Source organism: Populus trichocarpa, chromosome 11 (genome assembly GCF_000002775.5).
Source record: "Populus trichocarpa isolate Nisqually-1 chromosome 11, P.trichocarpa_v4.1, whole genome shotgun sequence".
Lineage (NCBI taxonomy): Eukaryota > Viridiplantae > Streptophyta > Magnoliopsida > Malpighiales > Salicaceae > Populus > Populus trichocarpa.
In genome coordinates, this window is record NC_037295.2 from 992,745 (window position 1) to 1,014,662 (window position 21,918).

Consider the following 21,918-nt stretch of genomic DNA (forward strand, 5'->3'; position numbering starts at 1 on the left):
GAAAATTGTGTAGGAAAGAAGACCCAAGCTGGGACCATTTTCCTTCGTCTAAGCCCACATGATTTTTTACAGTGTAAAAACGAAAATCAAGGAGGCGTTCCTGCTTCAAACTAAGGTCCTCATTTCAGTTTGTGGCCATCAGTTCAGACTTGGGCACTGCATCACAAGTCTATAGTGAGTTGTTGTGAAAACTCTGTGCGTGTGGAACATAGACCATAAATGAGCAACTACAACATAAGTTAAGCTGGTTGCTATCAAACTGGCAAGTGAACCATCAGCATAAATGGGGTTTCTGTCTTGGCTTCGAAAAAGGGAAAACCAGAAACTAAGAATGTCTACTCCATGCAATAGGTTTGATGTCAGAAAACATCCAAAATGAAACCTTTTTCAGGATAGATTCATAATAAATTAATTATGTCCTGAACCTAGCATAGCTTACATATTCCACATGACAAAACACAAGAAATTGCTGACAGCCCAGTTTGAGCAATGCACACCATGGTCTTTTGCACTATACATCTCAAACACTGACAATCTACAAGTTAAACCTGCAAGAAGATTTAGGTCTCCCTGTGCATTTCACTGACCTAACTGCACTCATCATCTCTTCCGGCGCTTGTTCTCTACCTGTAAAGTTCAGAGACTTCAACAATCATTCATTTCAGAGAACAATAAAGAGGGAAAACATGTCATCATTTATGAAGATTGGGCTATGTATGTGATCAATGTTTTTCCCTAACCAACATCCAAACTTTGCAAGAACAATATTAGTGAGTGTCTTCATGTAATATATCCAAATTCCAATACCCTGATATTTTTCCCTAACCAATATCATCCAAACTTTGCAAGAACAGTATTGGTGTCTCTACACAATATTTCCAAATTCCAATACCCTAATGCAACATTTTGGATGAAGACAGAAAGCCACCCATCCATTGTGGATTGGAATCCCTTGGCGTAGACAAATAACTTAATTCCAATAAATGATGATGAAATAAAATAGTTGTAAGATCGCGGCAAGAAGCTAGAAGTGACTGTAAACAAAATCGCACCATGAAGGTTGTATATGGATTACATATAGAAAACCATATGTGAAAAACAAGATCTGGCTCAATGTTTCTGACATGCCTTGAAGACAACATGAAGTTGATAGTAGCCTTCCATGTAGAAACATGCAGGTACACTCTCCAACTGACTATAACATCATATCCCGACCGTCCTTTTTTTTTTTTGAAATTATATCCCAATCTCAAAACATCCTAAATATGTTATAATGGGAATAATGAGCATTCATAGTTGCAGTGAATACCTTGCCTTAATTTCAACAAAATCAAACTCTGCCACAGAAAAGAACTTGTTTTCAAACAGGAATATTAGAGTCTAGAAAAGAACCAATAAGTGGCAGTATTAAGCACACAAGGGACAAAATGGGTAAATATATCACTGTGGATTTTGATATAATGACAGACCAAACTTCTAATTATACTCTGTAACCATGGAGCCAAATTTAGATTGACAGTTCAGGATGTCTTGTACATTGCAGGATTGGAAAGAGAAATGAACATAAAATCTATATCAAACAACTTCTAACATTTGCACCACCCAAGCATAGCTCACTATATCACAACAATTCAGATGAAGATGCAACTATTGGACCCAGATCCATCTCATCCAAGCAAATCAATACAATAACTCAAATTTTCAAATGGTAATGTGTGCATCAAAGTTACAATCTTCTGAGCATTATAAACCAACCTACACTTCAAATTCCATACGAAGATAGGGATCAGGCAAGTGTAGAAGTGAAAATTGTATTGCCAGTGTAGCACAACCCATGAAACTATATAAGAGAAAGATATTTCTAACACAAAGTAATAGAAACATAAATGCTTGATTAATCACAGTCCATAACAAATAAGATATAGATTAATAAATGAACATGAGCACGAAGCCAAACTGCTATGTGAAATACATGGATCATGCTTACTACAGGTAAAAAATTCTTTTCGTTTCAAGATCAGCAAGCTATTGCGGCCAAAATGCAGCCCCAACCCATGTATTCAATTTCATACATGAAAGCAGTAGTGCATCCTACAAATATATTCTTTGGTACCAGCTAAATGTTCAGTACATTTTACCCAAAAGGATGGTTGATGCCACAATGGTAATGGAGACTCATGTATCACTACTTATCTACTTATCCACACCATACGCCCATCATTAGAGTTATCAAAACACTAATATCAACAACCTACTCCACACAATATTAGTAACAAATCCTGTTAACTTCTTAAATCTCAACCCAAAAATCATCGCAGAAAACAAGCTCACAGCATGTCATGCACAGTAAATGGGGTATATTAAGGCCACAAAAATGAATCTCCAGAAAAAAGGAAACAGGATAGAGAAAAGTCTCGCCTTGACTTCAGCTAATGATGATGCTGAAAATCCATTCTGTGATCTTTTCACATCATCATCAGATGCACACTCAGAACACATGAAGTGATCCAATTTCTTTGCCTCTTCAATTGTCATGTCAACACAAGCAGGATGATACCTACAAAGAACATGAGTAGCATAACTATTAAAGCAGACTAAAACCTTTTTTAAGGCTATCACACATGAGCATATAGACGAAATTCCCTTACTATTCACGATACCTCCAAAATGTAATAGAAACATAACTATTCACAATGCCTCCAAAAAGTAATAGAAGCATAACTATAAAAGCATACTATCCCCTGCCATTCAAACTACATCCAAAAGGCCTGAATTTGGGAGTATAGCAAAGGAATTTACATTCTCTGTGGGTTAGTAAGCACTAGAAATGCACGACAAAGAACGTTTTGCGTCTTCTACGTGCAAGTAGATATAACACATGGGTGAGTCAATTTAATACCATTAGAACTATGATGTTTGAGATGTATTTGAGAGCATAAAAGCCCATAGAAATGGTAACAATCTTACATGGGGAAAAGGAAAAACCAGAAAAATCACATCTTGTTAACTGCCATCGACTTAAAGCAATAGACAAAATAGTGTTGAACAGCAGAGCAAAAATATATGGCCCCAGAATGGTGCCGATATCATTTGTAAAATTTAACTAGAATAACTGCCCACTAAAGTCCAGATTTATGATCTAAATGGAAAAGGTGGGCATAGGGAGGATAACACTTGATGAGATCAAGCTATCAGCTCAAATAGCAGTCAATTGTCCCACATCAAGCAACTTGTTTTTGTATATTTGCACTTTGTTTCTTGATACGGAGAATTGCCTCTTTCTAATCCTTGTGCTCCTTTCTCTGTCCAGCATTGATAATTGAATGGCTGAGAACTTCACCAACAAAACTCTCTTATTTTTTTTAATTTACAAGCCTTCTCTTGGAAATGGGTTTAAGAGTGGTCGTCCTTAGCTCCTTTGCCTTAGGACACAAAATTTCACTTTTTATTTTTATTTTTCCCCATTTTCAACTTCATATAGAACACATTTCCCAAAAATTTTATTGTCACGGGACTACTTTGGAGAAAACTAACTGACTAAATAACCAAAAAGAGAAAAGGAGAATTAAGAAAAAATAAAAAAAACAACAGAAACAAGAAAGCTATATTACCAGTCCTTGCAACCCTCACATTGCACCATGAGATCATCTGGGTTATATGGCATCTCACATTTGCAATACCTTCAAAAATCAAAAAGCACTAGGACCTCAATCAAACAACAACACACTAACAAAAAATAAAACACATTCCAGCATACTCAAATCTAAACCATGTTGAAAGAAAAAACTCACACAGCAACACGGTCTGGTGTGAAACCTCCAGTAGCAGCCTTATACTCAAACCTACAATAATAATCCTCAGCTCCAACATTCTCGAGCTTTGTATAGTTCTTAAAAGAGTGAACTATACACTTCCCTTCAATGGTGTGAGCACTTTGTACATCATAATGATCTGATAAGAACAACTCTTTTGCTCCATGAAACTGCCTGCGCCCTCCCAAAGACTCTTCTGGCCTATAGTACCATCTCACTCTAACCTTCACATTGTTTCTGCTATCAGCCTCAATCGCCTCAATTTTTGCCACGTATGAAGGCCTACCAGTATCAGATGGTCTCATCAATACACAATCCCCCGCTACATAAACACAAGAAAACACGCAAAAAGATCAAAACTTTACAACAACCCATTATCAAATACACCAAAACGACAACAACCCATTATCAGAAACACCACAAAACAAACGAAAATCAGAACTTTACAACAACCCAGATAAATATAACTGCGAAAACGCATTTTGAGAATGTTATTACCTCTAACAACTTTGGTAGTGCCACGAATTGTGTAGGATTCAAGGTCCCTCTTGCCTGTTTTAGGCTTGGAGATGATGCCTCCTGGTCTGGTTTTAGCCATGGGACCTTAAGACTTCAAGTGTCTTCTCTTCTTGATACTGATGAAGAGGGATTTTGGTAGAAAGTGGAGTGGAGATTTTGGAGGGAGAGAAACCCTAGCTTCTTGACATTGAAGAGAGAGAGAAGACAACAGAAGAAGATGCTGTGACCCTTGACCTGTTACAGTGTCATTTTTTTTTTTTTAAGTGTGTGTGTGTCAGGTTAAATAACCACAAACTATGTAGTTTGGTTGTAATGATATGGATTTTCATTTTCTTGTAAGAGTTTAAGCCTTTAAGGATTGGTTTTGTATTTGGTTAAGTTTTGTCATTGGGTTTTGGCTAATGGGGTGTTGCCATGTAACCCAATTTGTGTAAATATTGGATTGTCTTTTCTGAGTTTTGTCTTTATGTCCCATCCCATGTAAATGTAATCTAATGGTCATAAATGTGAGGCAGTTTAGTAATTTTACCTGACACTGAAATATATTTTTTGTTTTATCATTGAATAAAGTTATTAATGTCATTCTAGCGTTTTAAAATATTTTTTTATTTAAAAATATATTAAATAATTTTTTTATTTTTAATTTTTTTTTTATAAATACATCAAAATAATCTAAAAATACTAAAAAATTCAAAATTTTAACAAAAAAAAATTAGATAAGTTAATTTGAGTTAACCTAAGTAAATCTAAAATCATGTTATTTTATTATTTTTATTTTTAAAAATTAAAATGATGTTATTTTAAAAATAAATCAAACCAAGTTTTGATTAAGTTGATCAAATCATACGAGCCGAATCAATTTATCCCTAATTTAATTTAAAAATTAAGCTAAACCAAGTTTAATAATATTGCTTTATTTTGATATCATCTCAAAATCATATCATATCATTCAAGTTTGACCAAGTTAATCAAGTTTGATTGAATTAACTGTTAAACTAAGTTTACATACTTAATTATTCTAAGATCAAATTGCAATCATATAAATTCAATTTAAAACCATTTAGATATAAATTAAATTAACTGAATAGTGTAATTACATGTTCAATAATAAAATTCAAATATTTTTCTAAGAAATAAATTGATTGAAATACTATTATTTTCTTTATAATTTTGACTTTTTAAATCAAAACTATTCAAAAGACTCAATCAAACCTAGTCTCTAATTAACAATTTTGTTACGGAATAGTCGGACCCATCTTGACTTGGTGATAGAATTTTCAAAAGTTGCAAGGGCATCTTGTCCTGGCATGAGAAGCGACCCATAAGAGTGAACTTAGGCCATTGGAGGACATTGATCCTTACGTATTCTCAACATGTATGATATGTCCAAATCAAATGCCCACAATTTACGATGTGATGCTGACCTACCAACTCTTAAGCCTTGTGTTCTTGACCTGACAACGGTCATTATGTTGCCAAGCTCATAGCTTTAGCAACACGCATAATCCTGAGTGGGATTCCATGTGGCATTGAGTATCAATTCAACCTCAACAAATTTCACAGCATCAATGCCAAATTTCATCTTGAAATGCAGATCTCAGAAATATTAATCATCGAATGGCTTGTCCTGAGGCACATTGAGTACATTAGGCTGTTTTTTCGGTGTTACAAAACTAAAAAATACAGACAAAGAAGAGACAGAAATATAAAACAAATAATTTTAAAGTGATTTTTTTGTATATTTACATGTTTTCTCGGCATTAACAAATTTCATCTCCGAGAAAATAAAATCTTCTATTCTGAGAAAATAAAATCGCAACGCTAATAACCTCTTCAATTACCGATGCACAATTTGCAAAGGCTAAGCCATGTTCAAAACAACAAAAAAAGCCATGCCTAGGTTTTAACTACCCCACCAAAATTCAACTGTAAAAATTCCTAGCTCGAAGACAAAACTAGCATGCATGGAATGAACATCTTGGCCACGTATTCGAATCTTATAACAAAAACAGCAAAGAAATGAATTATTTTGGTTGGCTGTTCTCCTGTGAAAGGTAAAAAAGGATTCTTCATGGAACAGAGCTTACAGTGCAAACTAAATCGCATGCGCTTCATCGTTTGATTGGAGTGTGCAAAAATCAAAGACGCAGAGACAGAGAGACATGCCTTTCCTTCTGCTGCACGAGCTGACAAAGCAATCTTCAACCCCAAACGCCTCACCTTCTTGTTTAATTCAATAGCATGACTTTGTGGTTTAGGACCATGCATAACAGCACCACCTCTAAACTGTGATCCAAACATTAATGTTAGGCCCACCTAACTAATCTTCAAGTTAAAGAAGCATTGACACTCAAATAAAACAAAGATCAACAAGGGTGAAAGAGGCTCTTTACCTGGGGCCAACACAGCGTTCCATACCTTGCTCGGCCAGTGCTCTTTTGTCTATATGGCTTTCTTCCAGTCCCACTAACCTCACTGATTGTTTTAGTTGAATGTGCTCCCTGTCAACAAATCAATTGATACCAGTATCAGATGCATCCACTTTATAAAGAGGAAGGCTTAACGTGCAGGTAGCAGATTTTTTTTAAGACCATGAAAGTTGATCCAATTAGGAACAAAATACTTGTCATGGTCCATGACACATAGCAAGATAAGAACTAGCAAGTCATCAGACAGATTTTCATAAAAACAAACCCAACAGGTTTTATCAATGATATGATTAGGAAGAGAGTTCTACATTTGTCATAATCCATTAATTTCTTTGAAGATTTAAGCATGGTGGTTTGAGACTACCTATTGTTGTTTTGCAAGCTGCCATCACACGACACGGTGAATAATATCATTCCTGATAGGGAAATCAAAAACATCACCAGCCAAAACCATTAAGCCCTTGTCCTAGTTACGAAAATTTGCGCTGGAATTACAAGGTCCTGATAAAGTCCTGTATCACAACATCATGTCAATATAATATCCCTAATTGTAATTATTATTTTTTTAAAAAAAAGATGAAGACAATTAAATTCAGAGCTATTAAAACTTATGCAGTGAATCAATAAGCCCCATAAGATAAATCTCATTCTCACAATTTTATATATTCAAGGAAAGAACATAACTAAAACTGTATTTAAATCACTCCCAAGAGTCAAAACTCACGATGCAGCGTCAACCAGTAAGAAAAGTGAACTTTTATTAGATGTCAAAACTCACGATGCAGCGTCAACCAGTAAGAAAAGTGAACTTTTATTAGATTGTATTCACATGATATTGCATGTTCCATGGAAGAGATTAAACAATATCATGGAGGACACATAACATGCAAAAATAGGTGAATTGGAAGAAGGAAAAAAAATATTGCAAAAGAGTTAGAATCCCCTTCAGCATGTGATTTTTTTTCTTTTTCCTCTTCCTTATAAATTTGATGGGGAAGAAGTGGTAATCATTAATAAAAATCTGAAGTAAGATACAACAGTTTAAGAACTCAGGTCAAAACTATTCTACCTACCTTTTCCTTAGTTTTTTTTTTTTTCTCATTTAATCAGGAAACATCCAACTAAAAGATCAATCTAGAAAAATAGCTAGATAATTGTACAACTGGACCAACGACATCACCAGGTTTGATAATATTGTGTAACCACATCAAAAGAGTTGAAACCAGAACCATATAAGTTGTTGGTTCGAGAGTCTCTGTTCAGCAGCAAGTTAAAAAATTAAATGTTCCAATCCCAATCACCCTTCTATCATTTAATACCACAGGGAGGACTACATTGAACTAAATGTGGAGAAATGCAAAACAAGTGCACAACATATCACTGCATTGCCATACAAGTGAAATTTAAACTCTCTTCATAGTCCGTACCTATCTCACATTGTGGCGTTACCACATTCTTTGCAGATAATAAATCAGAAGGAAACAATCCATCAGTAGATTCAGGTTGGACGTCGAAACCCTTCCATAAGCAAGGGAAGACCCCCCACCCTACATTAAAACATGCAATACCATCAGTTCATGAGTTTATCAGTCGATGCAAATCCAAAACGAGTTTGACAAGCTGCACATAAATAACCCACATCCTCCAGGTTCAGAATTTGATGTCGGCAAAGAAGGAAAAAATTTAAAAACAATGAGTACAAACCTTGATAAAGCTAGAAGATTCTGCAGAAAATAAACAATCCCCAGAAAAATGTCCATACAAATCTGTTACAACAAAGGTAAACAAAATTAAAAAAAAAAAAAAAAAAAAACCACAGAAAAAATCCAGTAAAGCAAGTTCCTTTACCATGAGAAGCTCGAAATGATTGACTAGTGAGACTAGAAGAATCACCACAGCGACCAAGCCGAGAGAAGTATCCAAAAGAACGCCAAATCCTTCTCGAAATCGACAGTCATAACTCTAACTACCTAGAAACACAACTCCACTGATCCAAGCAAGCCAATGCCACTTCACTTGTTCATCTATTACTCAAAAAGTTCAGATTTTTCACTTTTTTGCACTATTAATAAACAGAAATATTGAAACCCAGATTGGATTATTGACCATTAATTATGATAATAAAATTTCAAACTTTCATAAAGGAAATGAAAAAATAATAATAATGACTGCTAGGTGTTTGATAAAATGCTTCATCAAAGAATACAAAGGTAGCTCAGGATCTGTTGGGGTTAAAAAGGAGAGTACCGTGAGATGAAACCTTGAATGTAGAAATGAGACCAATGATTCATAGTCTTCGATCGTCCTCCAGCCGGAGAGGATCGTTTTTAAGAGAAAGGAAGCACTGTAAGAGTGGGTGAGAGGAGTGGAGAATAGCAAAGCAAAAGCCCAAAGCTTTCTTCCCATGGGGTTTCGTGGGAAGTTTAATGGGCCACTCCTCTCTTGACAAGAAACCTTTGTGGATTATGGGCTGCCTTCAAAAACAAAACATATGCCAACATGTTTTTTTTTATTTGAGGTTCCATTAGGTAAAGAATATATCATAGTTTCAAAACTTTCATGGGAAGTTTAATGGGCCACTCCTCTCTTGACAAGAAGCCTTTGAGAATTATGGGCTGCTTTCAAAAACGAAACATATGCTGTTTTTTTTTAATTTTATTTATTTAAGGTCCCATTAGGTAAAGTTCACTCATGACAAGGTTTAGATTACAAATCAAAAGAGTTAACTAGGGTTAATATAAAAAAAAATTAATCAAGACAATATTGTTTTGACAAAAAATAATCAACTAATCTTAAAAATCATATTACAGATCAACTTGGATTTTTTATTGGGATAATCCACCTGTTAGATCGGCCCACATTTTATAACTAGAGAATATGCAGAGAGTAGTGAAAAAAATAACCCTTCATTCAAAAATTAGCTTGTAATTTCAAATGGATCAAAAAAATCATCCATTTTCAATTTAATGGAAGCATCTTTTTACAAATAGAAGTTTCCTTGTGGGTTTTTTTTTTTCAAATGGAGAATTACAATAAGAACGCATAAAGCATGTTCAGTCAAATCGTATGATGCATTATTTCATGATATTTAGATGATAATACTTGAGTATGCATGATAATAAAGTGTTAGCAAGAATGATATTGATCTATTTATACTTTGTTTGCCATCAATATAAATAATATTTTTGTTCTTCAAGAAGAAATGTTAGCAGTGAAGTTGTTTTATCTAGGTTATGAAAAATATTATGTTATTATAGGTACTAGATATATAGTATTGGTAAATGAGGTATTGGAGGAAAATTTAAAGTTAAGTTTTATTATGATTTATGCAGTTACTTTTTAGGTATTATAAGATGAAATTATGGATTTAATAAATGCATTGCTAGAGCATCTAGGAGAAGGGAAGAAAATCCACTTTCTTTCAAAACAATTACAAATCAATGAAAGTAAGTATATTATATAGATGAAAAGAATTTCTAATTAGCTGGATGTATACATAAAGGTCTTTTCAGTACTATACAAAATATTCAAATTAATTATTTTAAAAAATATAAAGTTAATTATTAGAGGATGAATCATCACCGCACCACGTCAATGAAAAGAAGAATGACAATATTAATATTGTATGGGATAAGTTAGTTAGAATATTTTTTAATTATTGTATATAATTGGACCATCGGCATCATTTAATATACACGAGAAAATTTCTCTCTGCAATTCTGTTTTTCTCTATTTCATATTTTTTTTGTTTCATGGTATCAGAGATCAACGCTCATAAAGAAAATGATTCCCATTTTTCAACATACAAACCCCAAAAACAAGTACAACTCAATTTCTTTAACCCTTTCAGTACTACACAAAATATTCAAATATAAAGTTAATTATTAAAAATAAAAAACCTATACCAAAGCCAATAATTATAGTTAAAGAAGTCAACAGGCATGAAGAATCGATTAGATTATTATAGAGCTTGTAATGGATTAATAAGAGTATTATTGCAATAAATTAAAATTACATGAGATTTAATTTTTTTCCAGTTATAAATTACATGACTTACATTCTAAAAAATTTACTTCTCAATCTTGTTTCCTTTTAACAGATATTCTAATTCGTAAAATTCCCATCAAATCCCAAGTTCAAAATCCAAATTAACCATCTTACGAGTGCTGTGGTTGCAGCAGGAATGCTACATTGCTTGTGCATTATCAAATGAGAATCCAGTAAATTCTCATGCCCCTATATACATCGTGACAGATGTAGCCATTAAACTAGATCTAGCCCTGCAAGTCGACCCTTCAAAGCCAGGTCCGGACCCCTACCAAGTCACCAGATATGGCCCCCTTTTTCCAGACTAGATCCCAATGAGTCTGTTATCGAACTCACCTATAGGAAGTTTCAAGACTTCCACAAGGACATGCAAAAGCAGATACATAACATTATGATCAACACTCGAAGCAAAAAAGACTGACATGAAAACTTCATAAATAGAACATGAACTATCGCATGAGCAAGAGTTTCATTTCAGCCAAAAAAGAATCAGTGTAAACGGCAAATGGAGCCATGCGGCATGCACCGATGACAGGCGTAGAAACCCGTAAGCTTCAACTTGATATCCATGGCTCCAGAACAGGCTTAAGCGGGTTATGATTCATGCAATTATAATAGCTAGGAGCCCCCAGTAAAAAATTGACATTTCTTCATGCCCTGAGAGTCTTAACCTAGCAGGAACCAGGCACCGGTTTGACCACACCCATCTATAAACACTTGAGAACAACATTACTATACTATATATGTATATAATTAAGAGACGGGCTGGTTTCACAACATTCAACTACATTAGATAGCCTCCGGATGCATAAAAGTACACAACATATATAATTTGCATGTCAAATGGGGCAAGCGTATTAAGAACTTCACTTGCATTCCAGCAGTGAAGATCAATCATGTATCATGCATGATCTTCAAAGCAGTGTGGGAGAGATGTCCATTGGGAAAGGATTGCCCAAAACATTATCCATGTAGTAATGAGGATGGCCGGCATCCATCACCACAAACTGCATGTCTTCCGATGGTTTCCAGTGTCGTTTCCTTTGGTTAATGAACCAGTTGTTTATTTGCTTCTGATCCAGACCAGTGGATTCAGCAAGGGCCAGCTTCTGTGACTCCTGTTGAGGTAATGTTTCAACACGCATAAAATAACTAAAATATCTATGAACAAAAATATACATAAACAATTGTCAAACATAATGTAATCTCCGAACAAGAGTTGAATTACTTGTAGTTTTAACTTTAAATAAAATTCCACTCGGCACAAACAAATTTGTGAGAAAAGGTTTGAGAATCATCCAGCAGCCACCAAAAACAGCTTTGAAAAAACAAGGAAATCTAAACCAAGAGGTAATTAACCGAGGGGAAGCAAACAAGGGTTAATTTAGATCCAGTAAAAGTCTTCATGAACCACTTGTCGCATGCATGAAACAGAAGCAAATGATGAGAGAGAGGAGAGGAGAAAAATTAGCTTTTACGGTGCTATGACATGAAGAGGGACATAAATGCTTCCCCGGCTTCTAATTCTTACACTAAGGCGCAACAAGGTATGGCATTGACGAAGTTAGATGATAAAAAACATACATACCGATGGATATGGCCATTTGTAATGCCTGCTCCACCAATCCAGCAGCTGTTGCCTGGCTTCTTTCGGTAACTTCCCTTTCTTTCTCTTTTTCATGAACTCCTGCTTGAGACTGCCTAAATATCCACTGTACCTGCGAAGTAGCTGACCCTTCAGCTCTTGATCTTCAGCTTGAGGATCTATGAAGTTGTTATTCACATCAACCTCTTCTTCAGATGACACATTCCTATCATTGCCATCACCACAACCTGGTGACAACATAAATGAGTTAGCAGCCCAAAACGCATTAAAATGTCCCATGAAAAGTTACTGCAGCAACTAGCATGATATTTTCGCAGTAATTGTGTGTTGAAAGACAGTAAAGCAGCACCCATACTGCTGCTGCAACAGAAAAACCTTGCTCCATAACCACTTACATATGGAATTATACAATTATTTAAACTTCCACCATTTTCATTAAAAAAGAGGGAAGCTAGTCCTTCAAATATATCTACTGCTCCTATCCTTTCTTACTTTTTTCATGAATTACAATGAAAGAGTCAGTAACACATTGAAGGACATCTGATTCTGATGAACCATCCTTAAAACTCTAATCAAACAACCATTTACCTAAAAGGTATATAAAAAGTTTTGGTGTAAACTATACTGTATATAGCAATAACCTAAGACAACGAAAGAGATCCTTGCATCAATGAGTAAGGCTTCATGAAAATAGATCGACAAAACTCAACATATACTACCTCATTATGAATTTGCCCTATATTTGCAGAGGGAAAAGAAGTGATAATCTGAATACAAGTTCTGCACCGTTCTAGCAATAAGAAATTCATCATTGTACTGACTTGGAAAAATTCATCAGGCAGATTAGGGTTTCGTTGTTAAGATTGAAAAACAATCCAGAAACTCTTACACCTTGTTCACGCTCATGCGATCCTACATTATAATTAAAGAATCATGGCAGTATCACTGTAACTAGTGAGCATGTATGAAGTCCATTAATATTTAGGAGATGCAAATGAAACGGATTGCATTTTAATTACAACAAATGTATTTCCAAGTCCATTAGAGGCCTACAAGTGCTCGTTTTCCGACTCAGTATATCTTGCTCCGAAGCCAACAAAGTACGAAGAATATATGCATACATCTTAATCCATAGAGGACTGCATTACTGTCCATGCAGAACCAGATAGACCAAGAAATTCTACCTAGATGCAACATTTAACACACAACACTCATTATAAGAAGACAATTACCTTATAATAAGGTTGGAAATAAGCTCTCACAGCTTCATATAACTCTAATTTAGCTAAGAAATTATTAGTTGTATTACAGAAATCTTTCAAGAGGGAGAGACAACGTCCCTTAAATACACGGTTATCACTACAGAAATAAATGAAAGATTGTGAATCAAATTTAGTCCCTTGGCATGTATTGTGATTTACGTATCCTATGGGAGAACCTACTCCAATTCTAGCAATACTAGTGACTTTGCTGTCAAAAGAACAAAAGAAGACACTACAAGCTGTTCTGATTTCCATAAAATACACAACCACTAGTGAAAAGGTCCTTTTACAATGGATGCAGTTCTCCTTCACACATCACAAGTCATCCGCCTCTAATCGCATTACCCCCATCCATGTTTCCGTCGTCCTTGAAAGTTTTAAGCTCGTGATCCATAATCTGAACACTAAAATTCTTAAGGAACCCTAAAAATATGAACACTATCATCCCTCAACTCGCTAAAATACGATCACTTGTGTATCTCATGTATTTTCAAAACTTTAAACATTCAAGCCCTGCAATTGCCATCTTATCAGCGAGATGTACGAGTTGCTTTCTACGAAGAATCTTCTATGCAATCGAGACTCTAGCAGCCAGATATTAAACTAGCAATCTCCAAAAGTACTTACAATTGTATGGCAAAAACGCATATAAATTATAAGAACCTAGCTTTCAACAACATCAACAACAGTAGCAGTACAATATTGATTGGAAATAAATGGGTCAATATCTACCAATACAGGAAGTAGAACTGAAGAAAAACAAAACAAAATACACGAGCACCGAGAATAGAATCAAATCAGAGAACATTAACCCTACCACCCCATCGATGTTCGGCAAGAAAGACCGTCTTCTCTATGGATACCCTATCACCTCAAACAGTTCCATCTAGGGAAGAAAAAAAAATGTACATGCCAGGGAAATAAATATAACAGCACCCACTTTGGGAAACAAGCTCTTCGATGATGTCAATTAATCCTTCTTGGAAACAAACACATGCATGAAGTCCTATTAGTATTTTAATAAAGAATCAAATCAACAATAATAAACAAGTAAAAATATTTTAATTTGGAGCTCAAAAGACCTTAACACACCGAGAGAAGGAAAGAAAAAGAGGGGAGGGGGTGGGGGTAGAGGGAGAGGTTATGATCACCAGAAATTGGAGAGGAAAGAGTGAGAGCTTTGAATTGACACTCAACCCTCTGAAGAAAAAGCATGGCTTCCTTTAAGGGTTTAGAGAGCTCTTGCTCATACTTGGTCAGCATCTCACAGTAAGCCTCCATGAATTGGTCAAGGGCTGGATCTTCACCGATGCAGCCTGTGTTAGCGGGGGCAATAGAAGCAGCCGATGCGCAAGCTTCTTCTAGCCTAGCCACCACTTCAGGTGGTGCTCCAACCTGAAGAAATACTGACATGTGTGAGATATATATATATATATATATCCCATGAATGAAAGGGGAAGGAAGGAAGGAAAGAGAAGAACTAATTAAGCTCATGTCTCTATCATGTGTATTTGCTTAAAAGGGTTTGACCTCTCACTTTCTTTGCAACAGAATTTTTCTTGGATGCATCAAATGAACCCCGAAAAAGTTTAGGAATTGGGAGATGTTTACTTCTTAGATCCATAATTACAAGAACTTTTGGCTAAATTTGAGGATAACTGAGTTAGTCTACTTCCACAATAGAAAGAGTGTTGCTACTAGACATGCATGAGAGCAGGAAGAAACACAAATATATGGGTTTGGGGTGTTTAGTTAATAGGGTTACAGAGACTGGAAATTCAGCTTCGTTCTTCACCTTTTGACAATTAGCATAGGCAGCAAGGAGACGATGGTAGTGAGGATGAGCCATAATTTTGGCCTTAACAGAAGAACTACTACCATCATTGTTATCCATGAAATAACACCCAGTAGCAGTGACAGTGTTGTTGTTGTGGTTGCGGTTGTGATCGTCAATAATCATAGAAGAAGAGCCACTAGCATTACTATGGATACGGTTATGGCCTTGATTGTTTGTAGGAGGTAGAGGAAGGAATAAGGTATTTGATATTGACGAATCGCCCTCATTAGCCCGATGATGATGATGAGGATGCTGATGATGAGCAGAAGACGAAGAAGACATGAGAGGCGTCATCATCATCATAGGGCATAGTCCATTACTGTTGTCTCCAAAAGCCATCATACATGAAGTGGTACTTGAACCACCATCACCACCACCACCACCCTCCATTATCTCTCTCTCTCTCACTATCTTATCTTTTTCTTAGTTGTTCACTTGTGTGCCTTGCAACTTGGTAGCTACTAGTGAAGTATTAGTAGTAGTACTACAAATTTTAACCCCATCCCCCCCCCCCCTCTCTCTTCTTCTCTCTTTTTCTTCCCACCTACCTATGCAAAACCTTGTATTTTCTTTGCTCAAAAAGTGGGGTGTAGTATTAGTATTGTGCAGTGCTCTCCCGGGATTTATGCTTCAAAGAACAGACTTTTTCAGAGAAATCCTAAATAGTGATAGTGTAGATAGAAGTAGCAAAAGAGTCAGTATCTTGTTATATGTTGGTAAGAGGGTTTGGTGCTATCTTGGCAAGCGAGATAAGAGTCTCTGTCTGCCAAAAAAGACTGCACAGATTTCCCTTGGAAAATGAGTGAGGGAGCGAGTGAGTTTCTGGTCTTTAAAAAGAAAGGGGTAATAGCAGAGTGCACGCGAGAGAGAGAGAGAGAGAGAGAGCAGCTGCAGCAGCAGATGTGGCGGTGGGTTGATAGATGGTAAAATGAAAGGAAATATTTGGGTTATCTTTGAGGGACTGTTCCAAAACTTTACCTTCCCAATGAAAACTCAAGTCTCTACCTCCCTCTTTTCTTGCACTGCCACTGCCATTACTGGCAAAGAAGAAAAAAGAGAGAGAGAGAGCCAAAGTTGCGAAGAAAGAAAAATATGAACGATCAAATCGAGGAAATATGAGAAACCAGCCACGAAAGAAATCTGCCTCTAGTCTCTTTGTGGTGTAAAATGGAGGTTTTGATGGGGCACGGTTATCAATATAACCCTACACAAGTCTCTTCTCTCTCTCTCTATCTCTCTCACTCACATACAGTATCTGTAGAGTACACTACAGTTTCTTTCTTCCTTTCATCTCTAATATTTAATGCAGGGTTTGATAGCAATTTGTCCATTAATATTCTCCCTAACTTATATGCTGTCCTCTTCTCCACCTTAACCTTAACCCTAGGGCCTTAAAACTCCCAATACTATGCCCACCCACCATCTCCCCTTCTTCTTGTTCATCTTTCTTTTTTTGCTGTGACAGTGGCCACACTTGTCCTCTTGTTGTTTTGGTGGGCTTCGAGCTCTTTAATGCCACCCCTCTCCAACTCATCATGCTATGTTATTTTTTCACAATCTCTTGTGAAGAATAAATCTCGATGATAAAAAAAATATATTCTAGGTAAAAGTTTTCCGGTTTGTTTACGTGTTTAAAAGTGTTTTTAAAAAATTTTAAAATTTTTTATATTTTATTTACTTCAAATTAATATGTTTTTAGTATTTTTAAATCATTTTAATATGCTGATATCAAAAATAATTTTTTAACAATTAAAAAAATATCATTTTGATGTATTTTAGAATGAAAAATTATTTGAAAAGTAACCGCAACCACACTACCAAACAGATGTTGGTGGACTAATCCACACTACGTACCTTGCGTCGGATAAAGTTCTTTAAACATAAATAAATAAAAAATAGGTTATGTTATTTCCAAGTTATGGCTTTTTATCCGGCTCATGACTTAAATCAATGTGCCTTGGACAATTTTTATAATGTATAAAGACCACTCAAATAAATAGTAAAAATATAATTTAATTTTTTAATTTTTTTTCAAAATAATAACCTAATCAAACTAAATTAACCCTTCAAAACAATAATTTGGATCTTAGAATCTACCAGGTTTAAAAACTTTGTTTTTTTATGAAATTATTTTGTATTTAATTATATAATAAAAAATTAGATGCTCAAACAATTAATTATCAACTCAATGTTGAAACGTTTGTTTGAGATCGCGATAATATTATAAAAAACATATTAAAATAAGTTATGAGACTCGATTCTTAACATGATTTTTTTTTAACTTAGAAACTAAAAGATGCTATCTATGTTTTATATAGTAAATTGAGAAATATATGAACTTATAAATAAAAAAAGTTATTAATACTATACAGGTGACTTGTAAATAAAAGATAGATACACTTGTAAATGTTTAACACCAACTGTTATTATTTTATTTAAAATGCTTTCATTTATTTTATCTTGGTGGCCAATTGTTATGGCTAATAATAATTTGTTTCCATTTTTATAAAACCCATAATTGTGGGGACTGACTGATTCGACTTTGTGGATCCAAAAACATCTCAAGTGATTGGTGACAATATATCTTAACTCGAAATAAATATTAAATGTGAAATTTTTTTTATATAAACGTCGAGACAAACATATTAGGTCAATTTAGTTTAACCTCTCGATTTACATGTTAGATTATGAGACCACATTAACATCATATAAAATAAATTATAAAGCTTAATTACCAATAAACCTAATGTTTAATGGTGAATATTTTAAAAAAAAATCGATTAAAAAAAGATAAAAAATTACTCAAGTCAATCATATTTAACCTACCAATAGCATGCGACATGTCGCATGTTGTTATGTTTCTTAATTATCTATATTGATCAGAAAAATTAAGATTCAAGTTTTTAAACCCAAAAACTTATTGTTCCAGTCATCGTGACCCGAAAACATCTAAAAATGCTTTAAAAATCTTCATAGATCACTTACCGACTCTAAAATAACTCAAAAAACAAAAATCAACTGAATAAAAAAAAATTAAGTAGAGCTCGATCTTCTTTTCTGTGCATGTTTATAGAAAAATGTTTATCACCATCAAACTTCTCTCGTTAAAAAGGGACTTGTTGATACCAAGAACGACATGTTTTATCATTGAAAAGTAATTATTTGCTAACTTTCTCTATCCTTAGCTAATTTTAAGTGATTTTCTCTTCTATTTATAAAGCTCATGAATTGAAATGTTATAAGAATGCATTTTTTTTACCAAATAAAAATTGCAAAAACTAAATAGATTATAAAGTAAGAAAAAAGAAAGTAGATAAACTAAACATATCTTTTTTATAGTGAATTTGAGATTGACTATGAGATTTTTACTTATTCTACACATTGGTCATCTTTTGTTGATTTTTTTCTTTCCTTAACAAGTTTTAAGAAATTGGTCATTGATTTAGTCATGAAAGATTGCAATTGAAAAAAGTGTGAGGAGTAAAATGGAAGAAAATTTTTGAGTTCTTTAAATTGCTACAGTGTTTTACTTAGATAATTTAGTGTATTTTTTTTTATGTCCTTTAGTGAAATTATGTGATGCATTAATTTGACATGTGACATCTAGTAATTTCCTTTACTAAGTAGTTTTTTATTTTTAGATCCCTACTAAACAAATCCATATTATATTTTTGTGACATATATGAAAATAATACAAGAAATTAAGTAAGTACGAGAACATATAATTCCGACGAAAAGGCTCTCCATATAAACGAATATGATTCTGATTTTTTTATTAAATATTTTATGTCAAAATAGTGAGTCTCTCTATAAAGTTTATAATTTCTTTAATAAATTCAAAAATCAACCTGAATAAACTAGAAAATACAAAATAAAAGAAAAGGTAATAAAAACTATAAATAAACCACAAAACTAAAAAAAAATAAAAAAAATAGCCCGAACAAAACCTTCTAGGTCTAATTTAGAAGCTCTTGGGACCTTGACTGGTTAAAACAGGTAATCTTCTAATTATTCGAATGCGATTCAGTGATGGAATCAAATTCTAAAGACCTTTTCATTTGTTTGATCATTCTACACAATCTAAGCTTCTTCCTACACTTAGTTATACCCTATGGTTTATAAAATATCCTCACAAGCTATCCATGTAGCCTAGTTATAACTTAAAGATGACATCTACGCGCGCTGTCGCGGGCTTGTGACATGTCTATGCGTTATCGTGGACTAATAAAAAAATATTAAAAAGAATTATATGAAGAAAAACTATTGCAATCTACAATGTTTTCAAGAAAAAAAACTACAAAGATAATTTTAGAAAAAAAATTAAAAAAATAAAAGGAAAGGAAAACACTGTAACAATCTATAGTGTTTTGTGAGGAAATATACAGTTGCAATTCTCAACCAGCTCAATATTAAAAATATAAAATTGACAGATAATTTTGAAAAAAATCATAAAAAAAAACCGTGTGGGGAATGATTATAGTAATCCACAGTGTTTTAAATAAAAAAAATACAAAGTTAAATTCTCAATCATCTTAATATTAAAAAAATAGAAGCAACAAAGACAAATTTTGAAAAAAATCATATAAAAAACAAAAATCATAAAAAAACAAAAGAAAAAAAAAACCCATGTAGGGAAACACTATAGCAATCCACAATGTTTTGTGAGGAAAGTTACAGTTGTAATTCTCATCTAGCTCAATATTAAAAAAAATAAAATCGACAAAGATAATTTTGAAAAAAATCATAAAAAAAACATAAAACCACGTAGGGAAACACTATAGCAATCCACAATTTTTTAAAGAAAAAAACTGCAAAGCTAAATTTTTAACATCTCAATATTAAAAAAATAAATTCGACAAACATAATTTTGAAAAAAATCATAAAAAAAACATAAAACCATGTAGGGAAACACTATAGCAATCCATAATATTTTAAAGAAAAAAACTGCAAAGCTAAATTTTTAACCATCTCAATATTAAAAAAATAAATTCGACAAAGATAATTTTAGAAAAAAAAACATGTAGAAAAACACCGTAGCAAAACAAAAACTATGCGAGGAAACGCTGTAGTAATTGATAATGTTTTAAAGAAAAAAATTATAAAACTAAATTTCTCAACCAGTTGAATAGAAAAAAAAAATTGATAAAAAAAATTTTGAAAAAAAAAAACATGTGAGGAATGAAAAAAATAAATAAAAAATATGTGGGGGAAAGTTATACTACTTTCTCCACGAGAGTATTAGTTAATATTCGTAATTAAAAATTTGCCCACATCGGTTTATTTGTGTTTTTTCAGAGATGTTTCTCTCAATGTTTGCTAACCTTCTAACATAAAAATATACGAGAAGGTTTGATTTTCAGTTTTATCATTTATTGTCTGATTAATTACAGCTTCATTTGGAGATGTGCACCTCAATAAACCACCGACAAGACAATATCTTCTGTAATAAATGGGATGATTTTTAAAATATAAACCACCGACAAAACAATAAATGATATTTTGTAATACATGGAAATATTCAGAAGTGAACATACAAAATAGAAGTGATGGCCACTAGACTGGAAGTTTATATAATTATTAATTTTAGAGTTTATAAAATTAGTTGAGATATGCGCAAGCTGATTTGTACATTCATATTAAATTAAAAAAAAAAGTGATGGAATATCTATAATATAACCTCAACGAGTTAAGGATTCAATGCTCTGTTTGTTGCCCCTCAGTATTCAAATCTCGAAGCCATGCTCAAGAAAGTTTATTCTCCTGGACGTATCAAATTAGTATAAAGGTGTAAAAGAGATGTGATCTCATCTCGATTAACATGCAAAAATACCTTCGAATTCCACAAAATTGACGTCTCACATGGCCCTAAATCCCCCTTTTCAGAAAGTGAATTTCTTTTAAAATTAAGAGAATCATATTCTCTAGGGTTTGGACGTGAAAAATATTTTCTAACTTGGTGTTCAGAAGATAAATATAAGAGAATAATATAAATTATATTTTAAAATTTTATTAAATAATTTAAATTATTAGATTAAAATGATTTTTTGACATAACATCAAAACATTGATAATTAAACAATTACGAGTTTGAATATCTTTATCCTCATTTATTTTATAAAAATAAAATAAAATATAATATAAATTTATATAAGTTTTAATTTCAAATAACTTTCATTTAAAGAAATATATTAAAAAATAATATAAATTATATATTAAAACCTTATCTAATAATGTAAAAAATAATAATAAATCTGAGCCGGTGAAAACACTGCCACATTCATGTTGTCTCCACCTTGTAAGCATTTTTAAGACATCCATGTACTGTTCAATTGTCATTGATGTTTGGTGGACTGATATTTTTACCAATAAAACATGTGCTATAAATTTTGCATGCCTTGCATTTTCTC

General features: G+C 33.4%; 2 protein-coding genes and 1 pseudogene across 2 annotated transcripts; all 3 read right to left on the bottom strand.

Moving 5' to 3' along the window:
* Positions 1-326: 326 nt before the first annotated feature.
* On the bottom strand, positions 327-4,607 carry LOC7484543 (chromatin remodeling protein EBS). Its single transcript, XM_002317114.4, has 5 exons — positions 4,311-4,607; positions 3,792-4,134; positions 3,612-3,680; positions 2,419-2,557; positions 327-627 (listed from the first exon to the last, which is right to left on the bottom strand). The coding sequence occupies exons 1-5, from the start codon at positions 4,408-4,410 to the stop codon at positions 601-603; spliced, it is 678 nt and encodes a 225-aa protein (XP_002317150.1). The 5' UTR covers positions 4,411-4,607; the 3' UTR covers positions 327-600.
* Positions 4,608-6,027: 1,420 nt separating this feature from the next.
* Positions 6,028-11,377, bottom strand: LOC127903998 (uncharacterized; annotated as a pseudogene).
* A 147-nt stretch (positions 11,378-11,524) lies between these two features.
* LOC127905913 (homeobox protein SBH1-like) lies at positions 11,525-16,942 on the bottom strand. The gene is made up of 4 exons (XM_052456920.1): positions 15,471-16,942; positions 14,827-15,070; positions 12,396-12,640; positions 11,525-11,925 (listed from the first exon to the last, which is right to left on the bottom strand). The coding sequence occupies exons 1-4, from the start codon at positions 15,900-15,902 to the stop codon at positions 11,722-11,724; spliced, it is 1,125 nt and encodes a 374-aa protein (XP_052312880.1). The 5' UTR covers positions 15,903-16,942; the 3' UTR covers positions 11,525-11,721.
* Positions 16,943-21,918: the final 4,976 nt, after the last annotated feature.